General features: G+C 36.8%; 1 protein-coding gene across 4 annotated transcripts in view; it reads left to right on the top strand.

The window, feature by feature from the left end:
- The window catches only part of LOC115213915 (ras-related C3 botulinum toxin substrate 2), a 267882-nt gene that overhangs the window by 228721 nt on the left and 26350 nt on the right, over window positions 1-12811 (top strand). For all 4 annotated transcript variants that reach the window (XM_036505077.1, XM_029782894.2, XM_036505076.1 and 1 more), the window contains one exon: window positions 3200-3338. In XM_036505077.1, the coding sequence (XP_036360970.1) occupies window positions 3223-3338 (116 nt within the window). In that variant the 5' untranslated portion in view covers window positions 3200-3222. The remainder of the gene's footprint in view (window positions 1-3199; window positions 3339-12811) is intronic.

Genomic DNA, 12811 nt, shown 5'->3' with positions numbered 1-12811 from the left:
CACATGCATATGAAAGGCTTCTTTCAGTTTCCGTCTACCAAATCCACTCACAAGGCTTTGGTCAGCCTGAAGCTATAGTAGAAAGCACTTGCCCAAGGTGCCATGCAGTGGGACTGAACTCGGAACCATGTTGTTGGGAAGCAAGCTTCTTACCACACAGCCACTCCTATGCCTTTGTTAGACGGTATTTCTTTTGGAGTGAATTCACAGGAATTTCTTTTTTTTTTCATTTTTTATTTCTCTTTTTCTTTAGTTTTATTAGTTTTTCTTTTTCTATGCACAAAGTGTGAGAGAGAGAAAAAGAGAGAGAGAGAGAGAGATGCATTGTCTCCTTCAAATAGCTTCCTCTTATCAAAAAAAAAGATTCTTTAAGACATGGTAATTCCATTATTGGTTGAAATTCTACCTCAAACCATTGACAATATCGAAGATATTAACTATCTCAGATCAGTCCACGACCAACTTTTGGCATTGATTAGTCAATGATTGCAGTTGTGCAAGAATCTTTGGTGAATACAATTCCAACTCCAGCTGCTGTTTATTATCTTGTATTTACATATTGGGCCTTCTCTATTGGAATTAAGTGAGCAACTCTAATTGATTCACATTAAATACTACTTTCACTGCTTCTGTTACTACTACTACTACTACTACTACTACTGTTGTTACCACCACCATCTCTAATAATTACTGGAACTGCTACTACCATTGTTATCACCATCCATTGCTACTATCGCCACCACTGACCACTACTCCTACTCTCACCATCACTCTATCCCCATGACCACTACCACAGCAACAACATCAACAACAATCATCTTCTACTAGTTTCTTTCGTGGTAACAGGAAGAATCTTGCCAATTGTTTGACACCCGATAGAAAAAAACTGTTTTGTGTAGTTTTGATGAGGTAGCAAAACAACATTCTACTGAATGAAACTAAAAGTGGTGAAGATTTAACCCTTTCGTTACTGTATTTATTTTGATATGCTCTGTGTTTCTTTCAAGTATTTTAAATATAACAAAGAATTTAGTAAAATAACTTAGTTATCGTTAACCTAGTGTTAGGAATATAAATTGTGACTTAGGCTCAGTGGAATATTTTAATTCAAAACTTATGAAAACAAGACATTTTACCACAGAGCCAGAGGCGGTTTTGGCCAGGTTAGTAACAAAAAGGTTAAAGAATCAGGGACATGTATCTGTGGAATATTCAGCCATGTTACATGCTAATTCAAGAAATTGATCATTCAGTTGGTCAAACAACTGGAGACTCGCACATGGATGGATGGTTTGGATGTGATGGAATATCTAAGGTAGTTCTGACTTTTTTCAAATGGAAACCTGTCCAAACTTTTGAACAAGAATTAACTGACAATTATTTTATTACCATCTTCAGTTCCATCATTTTCTGTTTTTCCTCTTCCTTCTTCTTCTTCTTTCTTGGCTTTTTGTTGTTTTTCTTTCTGCCTTTGTCATTCTGTCATTCCTCCTTTTCTCTCTCTTTCTTCTCCCTTTCCTTCCTATTTTTACATCTTTCATTCATTTTTCTCTTACTCTCTGTTACCTCCCCCTTTTTTTTTTATTATGAATGATTATGATTTTTTTTTTCTTCTTTTCTCTTTGATGGTTTGAACAGGTTAACCTGTCTTCTTAACTATGTTATCTTATCTGTGCAATACAACTCCCTGAGCCACAAGCACAACTGCATTTCCAACACACACTCTCACACACACACACACTCACTCACACACACACACACACACACCACACACACACACACACACACACACACACACACACATGCACCATTTTCTCAGTTCCCTGGCAGAGTCTAAGAGACTTGCAAAATTTAATATCGCACAGCCAACAAACCTACCTAACATGGGTCAAACATCTTGTCTAACTACAGAGACTAATTGGTTTGTAGTTCTGAAAGATCAAAGACCTTTGATTTTATTCAGATAATGTTTTAATGTGCAATAGAGTCAAAGTATTAGATTTCATTTGTTGTTTGGTTGACTTATTCTTTCATCTTGGAGTAAATATCTAAGTAAATAACTAACTACCAGGAAATTCGTGAGTAAACCATCAGAACTAAGAAGCAACATCATTGAGTATTGTCTACATCTAGTATATATATATGTATGTTATATATGGATTTAAATTTACAAACAAAATGGCTAACCAACTACATGGTTCCGGGTTCAGTCCCACTGCGTGGCATCTTGGGCAAGTGTCTTCTGCTATAGCCCCGGGCCGACCAATGCCTTGTGAGTGGATTTGGTAGACGGAAACTGAAAGAAGCCTGTCGTATATAATATATATATATATATATATAATATATATATATATATATATATATATATATATATATATATAAGTGTGTGTGTATATGTTTGTGTGTCTGTTTGTCCCCCTAGCATTGCTTGACAATTGATGCTGGTGTGTTTACGTCCCCGTCACTTAGCGGTTCGGCAAAAGAGACCGATAGAATAAGTACTGGGCTTACAAAGAATAAGTCCCGGGGTCGATTTGCTCGACTAAAGGCGGTGCTCCAGCATGGCCGCAGTCAAATGGCTGAAACGAGTAAAAGAGAAAAGAGAGTAAAGAGTACATATACTGAGTAGTTTATACATTTATTCAAAGGCGGCGGCGAGCTGGCAGAAACGTTAACGCGCTGGGCGAAATGCTTCGCGATATTTCGTTTGCCGTTACGTTCTGAGTTCAAATTCCGCCCAGGTCGACTTTGCCTTTCATCCTTTCGGGGTTGATAAATAAAATACCAGTTATGCACTGGGGTCGATGTAATCGACTTAATCTCTTTGTCCGTCCTTGTTTGTCCCCTCTATGTTTAGCCCCTTGTGGGCAATAAAAGAAATATATACATTTATTCAAAACTGGGCATTTACTCTCTAACCATTCTGGATTTCCTCTTTCAATGGAAATGAATAAGAAACATAAGCTTAACAACATTTTGAGACTTCGGTTTCAAATAAGTGTGTGTGTCTGTGTGTCGTTTTTAAACACAATGCCTCTGTAAGGGTTATTATCTTTGGACAAGAACCACAGTTAATCTTGCCTTTCATGATGTATTTACTAGTTTCATAGTCAAATATTAGAATCCATTTGTAATTTCTTTTAAACTGTACTTCATAAGCCCGCCTTACTTAACACACTGTTTCTTTTTCTTTCTTCAGGTTAGTATAGGTAAAACAACAAAATGGCACAGGGTCGCCCAATCAAGTGTGTCGTTGTTGGCGACGGAACTGTAGGCAAGACATGTATGCTGATATCATATACCACAGACAGCTTTCCTGGTGAATATGTACCTACTGTGTAAGTAATTAATTCGTTACCTGCATTGATTAAAAACTTCATTTGATAAAAAAAATATGTGTATATACATTCATTTATTCTTTTGTTTCAGTCGTTTGACTGCGGTCATGCTGGAGCACCGCCTTTAGTGGGGCAAATCGACCCCAGGGCTTATTCTTTGTAAGCCTAGTACTTATTCTACTGGTCTCTCTTGCCCAACTGCTAAGTTACAGGGGACATAAACACACCAGCATTAGTTGTCAAGCGATGTGTGGAGGACAAACGCAGACACATGCATACATATATTATATATATATATATATATATATGCATATATACAACGGGCTTCTTTCAGTTTCCATCTACCAAATCCACTCACAAGGCTTTGGTCAGCCCGAGGCTATAGTAGAAGACACTTACCCAAGGTGCCACGCAGTAGGAATGAACCTGGAACCTTGTGGTTGGTAAGCAAGCTACTTACCATACAGCCACATCATCATTTGACATCTGCCTTCCATGCTAGCATGGGTATACACAGTCTTCCAATATTCTTCTGAGTTCCACTCAATCACTCACACCCTCTCATCCTAAAATATGAGCAGTCATTGTTGCTCCTCCTCAGCAACAAACCTGTTCTGCTCTGACCCCTTTCCTCACACTTTTACTCATTTTTGCCCCTGAGGTTCATAATCTTGCAAACTGCATGGCAGCCTCACTTGTATTGGTCACTCAAACTAAAAAAAAAAAAACCACCCAGAACATGTTGTAAAGAGGTTGGCATTGAAGAAGGCATCCAACCATAAAACCCATGCCAAGGCAGACACTAGAGCACAATACAGTCTTTGACCTGTCGGATCCTGTCAGACCCTCCAACTCATGCCAGCATGGAAGATGGATGTTAAATGATGATGATAAACAGGTGAAGACTTTTGAATGGCCAATCGCTTTCTCATACTTCTTGTAAAGTGTAATGGAGCTGACTGAGTGGATATTGCACAACCAAAGCATTTGTCAGATGGATGTCAGAATTGGTGGAGCATCAGGCAAAATGCTTTGTAAGATGGGGTTCCATCTCTTTATATTGTGTTCAAATCTCATTCGGGTTCACTTTGCTGTTTATTTTTCTGAAGTTGACAAAATAAGTACCAATTAATTGTGGGAGAGGGAAAACCCAGGAAGACATGGAACGAAGTATTAAAGGCCGATCTCAAGACACTGATCCTTACCAAAGTGATGGCAAAGGACTGATATCTGGCACCTTGCTGTACTCACGATGACATGGCCACCACAACAAAATTGATACCAGTGCTGGTGCCATGTAAAAAGCTCATGTGCTGGTGTTACTTTTAAAGCACCCAGTACACTCTATTGAGGGGTTTGCATCAGAAAGGGCAGCCAGCCATAGAAACCCTGAGCAGAACAGACAATGGAGCCTGGTCTGGCTCCTGGCCTTACTACCTCCTGTCAAACTGTCCAACCCATGCCAGCATGGAAAATGGACGTTGAATCATGATGATGATGATGAGTCAATGGAAAAGTCTCTACATAGTTAACAGACTTGCAAGAAATAGCAGCCAGATCTTCCCCCAGATCCCTTCTGATTATCTTAATACTTCGTAATGTCTGAAGAAAAAAACATGATCATGGAAAGTTTTTGATCATAGATCTGCTTCAAGCTGGCCCGGAACTAAATAATTCTTTCTAATTTTGGCACAGAACCAGAATTTTGAAGGGAGGGAGGGGGGGCAAGCCAGTTACTTTGACCACAGTGTTTAACAGGTTCTTTATTTTGTCGACCCTGAAAGGATGGAAGTCAGAGCCAACTTCAGCAGTATTTGAACTTGGAATGTAAAAAGCCTAAAGAAATACTGGTCAGGGTTAAATAATGACATACTGTTCAAATCAATGATTACATCTAAAATTCAGTGCTCCAGCATGACCTCAGTTAAACTAAAATTTTACTCAAAAGCTGCAATCCTTTATTCTTTAACTAGTTTCAGTAATTTGACTCTTTTAATTGGAGAGACACAAAGTGGAAGTGATGGTATTTTTAGAATTGCTTTCATACTTTGTTGTTTAGCAACTGAATTCCTTCACATTACTGCTTTCTGGTCAGTCAGCAGAATTAAATATCTACCATTGTTCTCCAGAGTCTGTTCCATATGTTGTTCACTTGTCAAAAAACAAGGTATTAAGTCAAGGTAGACAATTTACAGAACTGTTAATTACATGAGCTCTTGTTAATTATATGTCTTAAGAATCTGTTCGTCTGCATCACCCAGATGTCTACTTGATAAGATCTCTCTCTCTCTCTCTCTCTCTCTATATATATATATATATATATATATAAACAAAAAACAGGTTTACTTCAGACAAAATCCTTTGCTATATTTGCTCTGCATTGAGTTACAAACTCTCCTTTACTACTCTCACCTTCAGAAATGCAGTAAACCAATGGGATACTGATTAAACCCCTGTAATCAACAATGTTTATTGTCCATAAATTGTGACCTAAAATATTAATAAATAATTAAGAAAATTTTATGTTCATTGCATCTTTTCTATCAAACACAAATACACACACTGTTGCTAATCAGAAGTACTGGTGAATTACATGTGATATCAAACTGAAGACTTATTCTAATAAGCTGTAATTAAATTTATGGCTATGTGTATCATTGCCCATTGATATCTTTGCTAAAATGTCACTGGAAAGCAAACAGTGACAGTGAAGGACTAATAAATGTTGTCCGCTTCTCAAGTTGTCTCAGAAATGTAATTACAAATCAGAAAGTGAAGACAAACAAATTTTACGGAAGCCTTACGGATGAATACAAAAAAAAAAAAAAACGTCGACTCTGAATTTCTCTACAGCTGCCTCTCATCTTCTGTGATTATTAACTGATTGGATGTGTAGATTTGGTTTATAAAATAGAAATAACTGAGAAATTAAAGGAAATGGAAGAAATAAAACAAAGAAATAAATACAGAAGCATAAATTATTTCCAATATTACTCTTTTACTTGTTTCAGTCAGTTGACTGCGGCCATGCTGGAGCACCGCCTTTAGTCGAGCAAATCGACCCCGAGACTTATTTTTTGTAAGCCCAGTACTTATTCTATCGGTCTGTTTTGCCAAACCACTAAGTGACGGGGACGTAAACACACCAGCATCAGTTGTCAAGCAATGCTAGGGGGACAAACACAGACACACAAACATACAAACATATACATATATACAACAGGCTTCTTTCAGTTTCCGTCTACCAAATCCACTCACAAGGCATTGGTCGGCCCGGGGCTATAGCAGAAGACACTTGCCCAAGATGCCACGCAGTGGGACTGAACCCGGAACCATGTGGTTAGTAAACAAGCTACTTACCACACAGCCACTCCTGCGCCTCGTTTTTTTTTTTTTTCTTTTAATTATAGCAAAGATTGCCATATATCTCCTCCTCTATGGAAAGACAGCTGTGCTTGCCTCACTATTATACCCAGGAGTTCTCAACCTTTTCACTACCAAAGACCCATTTTATTTAAATAAGTTTTGCCACAGACCCCAGGATATTGAAAGGTCTGTCAGCTTAACATGTTCACAGACCCCACCAATATTACCTTTACAGACCACAGGTTAGGAACCACTGCCCTGGCATAAAAGCCACCTTCCCCTCTCAAATGCTCACTCCCCGCTACACACCTACTTAGTTGAGATGGCCTTTTTCTGTTACATCCCTAAAATAAAATAAGTACTGGGATCAATTTGTTTGACTAAAATTCTTCAAGGTGTTGCCCCAGCATGGCCACAGTCTAACAACTGAAATAAAGATAGGGGATAAAGATAACTGCTTGATGGCTATGGAGAAATGTTTAGCTTCAATTTCTTGATATTTAGCTTATCGGTGAGAATTCCCTTCTCCTACTGGGACATGATACTAGTCAACTGTATGTGACCTTGCTGAGAGATGTCTGTCCTTTCATCATTTTAGAATTAAGTTGAATGCTTAAATACTTTGGAAGACTGATTATATTGCAAAAGGGTAAATTTGAACCTGTTACTTTTAACCCTTTCATTACCAACCCGACTGAAACCAGCTCTGGCTCTGAGTGCAACTGTTTTGTTTTCATAAGTTTTGAATTAAAATCTTCCATCAAATCTTAATCACAATTTATGTTCCTAACACTAGCTTAATGCTAACTAAGTTATTTTACTAAATTCTTTGTTATATTTAAAATTAATTGAAAGAAGCAGAGAGCATCTTAACAAAAATACAGTAACAAAAGGGTTAAAATATATAATAGAGAAACAATTCTTAACCCTTTTGACATCAACCTGCTTGAAACCACTTCTGGCTCTGAGTACAAATGTCTTGTTTTCATAAGTTTTGAATTAAAATCTTACACCAAACCTTAGTCACAATTTATGCTCCAAACTCCAGCTGAATGATAACTAAGTTATTTTGTGAAATTTTTTCTTATATTTAAAGTAATTGAAAGAAATACAGAGCATCTGAACAGAAATACAGTAACGAAAGGGTTAAGTTTGTGATACTCCTCGATTTTTTTGCAAGTCTTGGTTGCTATATTTTACATGAACTAAGATCAAAGTTTCATAATCTCAGTTAGCAAAATAGGAAATGAGACTTTGCTATACAACTGAGGTGTGTATCAGGTAGAATATGTATGAAGATATCAATTATCAGTTATTGATCTTTTACAAGTAATCTACTTAAGTATTACTTTATAGTGCATGACCCAAAAAGTCTAAGAAAATTCTTTGATCTACACGCAAGTCAAGACTGGTGTTTCTTAATACATAACCAAACTTATTATCCCAAATGTCAGTTGGGGAGTTAAAAAAAAATCTAATAACTTCTCCATCTTTTAATTATTTATGTAAAGAAAGAAAATGGAGCGGATGGAGATAAATTTCCTTCAATTAGAGCAAATTATGCAACTTAAATTTTCTCCATTTCCATCTTGACAGTGTCATGCTTTCTCATGGTAATTCTCAATAACCATGGGTGCAATCATCTTGCTCTTTCTTTAGCATTCCTCATGGTAATTCTCAGTAACCGTGGTTACATTCATCTTGTATCTTCCCAGATGCTGCCCTTCTGTTGCTGAATAGTCTGGGGCTTATTGATGTCTCCACACTATTTTGACCCTTTTAATACCAACTCACCTGAGACTGCCCCTGATTCTATGATGCAAGTTTCTTAAAAACCAGCCTTGTGCCTATTCTAAGACATCATTATTAGGGACATGGATCAACAGAATTCATAGGACATCAGACAAAATACCTTGTTACATTTGTTCTGTTTCTTTGTGATCTGGGTTCAAGTCCTATTCAGATCAGTTTTTTACCTTTTTTCTTTCCAGGGTTGATGATATAAAATTCAAGGACTAGGGATCATTTTGTCCCTTAAGTTTGTGGCCTTGCGTCTGTTAGAAACCCCCCATCACTACCACAACTATTGTTATTTTCAATGTAGAAAACCTAGCACTATTTAAAGCAATCAGCCCTTGCGGACGTTTATCAGTTTTAATCAGGGACATGTCCCCAGAGATAGGGCCTAGATTAGTAGTTCCTTGGGTCTAACCTCCATAGACTGTAGAACAACAAAGAAGATATTATTTTAAGCAAAAGAAATCACAGATTTTTAACTAAAGGAAATGAATGTTTACAAAATTTTTCATGCGTGTGTGTGTTTTTTTTTTTTTTGTCAGGCAAATAGAACTAGACCATACTCAGAGGCATAACACAAACTATATAACAGAAAGGCTTGATCTTATGACTGTGTGTGTTTGTGTGGATATATATACATATAAAGAGAGGGAGGGATAGCTTTGACTATTTCATAATTTCGAAATACAACATTGAAATATTTATTTCGGCTATATCTTAATATATAAAATCTGTTCTGTCTGTCTGTTTACGACGTCAAAGTTCAAGGGCAAGTCTATTACCTCATTGGTTCCCTGTTACCCACAATGAACAACCACAGTTCCTCCAAATTTACTTTATGAGTGATGTAGGACAACAAACCCAAAGGAGGTGTCAACATTTCAGATGATGGGTCGTGTTAGACACAGTGCTGACTGTTGCAAAAGAGTGAATTAGCAAATCATTTACTCCACAAATGTTTTGTTGTCAGTGCTGCACTTCCTCATATCACCTGTTTCAACATAACTGTAATATATTCTATACAAACTATGCCATTTTAATCCCGAGCAACGCCAGGTGTCTCTGCTAGCATGTATATATATATATATATATATATATATAATTTCAGCAAAAACAATTAAGATTCAAGTGAATTCAAATGAATATGGTACTTAACTTAGATGCACCAGAATTGTTTATGGTATTAACCATAAAAAATGTGGGGTGATTATGACCAAGAAAAAAGCAACAAGAATGGATTAGTAGTTTAGTACAATTGTTTCATACCAAGAACAATTTTATTTAAAGCTGCAAGTATTGCAGCAAATACAAATGTCCAGTATTCATCAGCTAAATCACATATATGTTTTCCAGACATCCTAGAGAGTGTGTCTATCCTAATGAAGTATTAAGAATGAGTTCTATGAAATTTAAAGTCAAATTATAAGCAGACTCAAAATATGTATATAGTGGATTCTCCTGTTCGCTTTGAAGTATGAAGTTCTAACAATCAATTTTACAGCTGTTAAACTATCCACACAGATGACTTGTTTTCTGTGACAGATGCTTGTGTAGGACAAGCTACAGTTTTTGGGAATATTGATAAGCAGAAAGTTGATGCAAATACTTACCAAAAACACAATGAATAACATACTTCAGGCTTTTCAATTTGCTCTCTATCAGTTGGGTCACTTGACATCACCACGGCTTAGGCTGAATGTACCCATGGGTACCAAACAGGAAACTTCTAAGACCTTGGGCATATATATATCACATAACTGGTTGACCAGTGGCTTATTTGAATTCATTGACCCTTTGCCAGGTCATGTTTTCTACCCTGCAGGGTATCCAAAAGCCACCCTACGTACCAAGCAGGCTTTTTGGTGTTGCTAGTTTACTTTCTGGCAGCCCAACAATAAAACAAGTTGTACTGGGTTACATGTTACCAGTAGCTCTGAGAAAGACCTCTCTCTCTCTCTCACTCACACACACACTGTTAATTTTTGAGTTGCTATTTTAAAGGAGTTTTAAGGAATAACAAAGCATTTGATGTTCTGGTCAAAAAGTAGTCAAATTATTATAAAATTAGTTCAGCTTAGACTTAAAGTTTCACCCAATGGCTTATATGACCAGAATGGCATGTATATACGTGTGCATACTTGTACAGAGATCATCATCATCATTTAACATCCATTTTCCATTCTGGTATGGGTTAGACGGTTTGAAAATGGTAAGCTGAAGAACTGCACTGGCTCCAATCTGTTTTAGCTTGGTTTCTACTGGGAATCCATGTAAGATTTTATTAAAATTTATCTGCAATAAATTGGTTATACTTCCACGATACACAGAGCATTTTCACAACTTTTTAATACAGTTTCTCATAATATTTAATCATAAAAATATAACAGGATTTTTTAAACATGGAATGGTTATGAGGGTCCTGTAGGGTAAGATAGGAATCAGAGGGGTTTATGGGTGAAAAAATGCGTCACATGGTTTTAAACCCAGTGAGTGAAACCATTACAAAAGCAAATGGTGTTTATTGTTTGCACATTTCCTTCTATTTAAGAGCTTGTAATACATCATTTGAGAGATTTCACTACTATTTCTAGCAAGTTAAGCATCAAGGTAGAGGTCTCATTCATTATTTCAAGCCTTTTATCTTTCTCTGATCAAGTTCTTTTAGAGAACAGTTTTTTTTCGCATTTGAAGTCAAAGTTCTTTTTCTCTCCTCTTTTGACTGCAATCCAATAGAAAATTTGTTGGTTCCATGAGAGTGAAAGTGTTATCAAGTTCATTTTCACAATTAAATGTTTGTTTGTAAATTTGTAAATGCTAATTAATCTGTAAAATACTAAATCAATTGAGATCTAAAACATGTTTACAGCTATTTCTTTCAATCAATATTCATTCTTGATATTTTCACTATACATTTCATCTCTCCTCTCTCTCCCTCTCTCTTTCTCCCTCTCTCTCACACTTCATTTTAATGTAGTTACTTTCTGTAAAAATTCTAAGAAAATTATAATTTCATTTTATCTTAACCTTATATTAATTTAGGTGTAAATGTGGTTGTGTGGTAAGAAGCTTGCTTCCCAACCACGTGGTTCTAGGTTCAATCCTACTGCATGGCACCTTGGGCAAGTGTCTTCTATAACTTTGGGCTGACCCAAAGCCTTGTGAGTGGATTTGGTAGGCAGAAACTGTGCTGAAGCTCATTATGTGTGTTTGTGTCCTTGTTTTGACATCACACAATTGTTGTAAATGAAAATATGTCTGGCCGTGGGAAATATTAGCTTGCTTGGAAGCAGATAAGGATTGGTGAGAGGAAGGGTATTCTGGCTGTAGAAAACCTGCCTCAGTAAACTCTGTTGAACCCATGTAAGCATGGAAAAGGGGACATTAAAATGATAATTCCAAATAAGAAGAGCATCTGTAAAACTCCATCAAAATCTCTCTTTCTCTCTCTCTTTCTCTCCTCAACATCAACTGTCACTATTGGGTTCCCCGACTTTATCTGTTAAGTTTATCTTCAAGCAACACTTCAACTGTAAAACCCCTTTCTTTTCATACCCTCACCACCATCAACACGCACATATCTTTAGTTTAAACCTATAATTCTTCAAAAAAAAAATCCGTGTTTTTTCTTTTGAGAAATCTTATTCCATGCTTACTTTTCATAATAATAAATAGGGCTTGGTGGTGAAGTGTGGATGATTGTGTGGGTGTGGGTATGAACAGATGATAAACTGTAATCTCCTTATAGATAATCTGTGTTTCCTATTCCTAATTGCATTGATAAAGAGCAAAAGATGATGGTTGGTAGCTTACTGGTAGACACAGACTTTACACTTCAACTTTGTTTATTTACTTAGCATCAGAGACTCTGTGTGTGTATGTGTTGAGAGAGGGAGCATAGAAATGATGCTTGCTTGTTTTTAGATATCAGACATAAGGAATAGTTGAAGAACTAGAAAGACAGGTTCATGAGATTGAGTGGTGTATGTGTGTGTGTGTAATTATATAGATAGATAGGTAGGTAGACATATAGATGGATAGATGTGTGAGTGAAGTAAATCAGATAACAGGGGCCCTCTCCTAAGTAGCTGAGCTGTGTGTAATACTGCTCTTTCAACATGTCACTAAAATTTCAAGTCATTAAGTCTCCCCCACCACCACCACCAAAGTTGTTAACCTACTTCACTAATGCATGAGATATTTTCACATCTTCTTTTGAGACTTTCAGAGCAGTGAATAATTGTGGGTGAAAGCAGGTAGAGTCAGTCACGGTCAGAGATGGAAGGCAAAGATAACGACAACCTAATCTGGGA

This window comes from Octopus sinensis, linkage group LG7, assembly GCF_006345805.1.
Source record: "Octopus sinensis linkage group LG7, ASM634580v1, whole genome shotgun sequence".
NCBI lineage: Eukaryota > Metazoa > Mollusca > Cephalopoda > Octopoda > Octopodidae > Octopus > Octopus sinensis.
The sequence above is the reverse complement of the archived record's forward strand: the minus strand, read 5'-3'. Positions and strand labels throughout refer to the sequence as shown.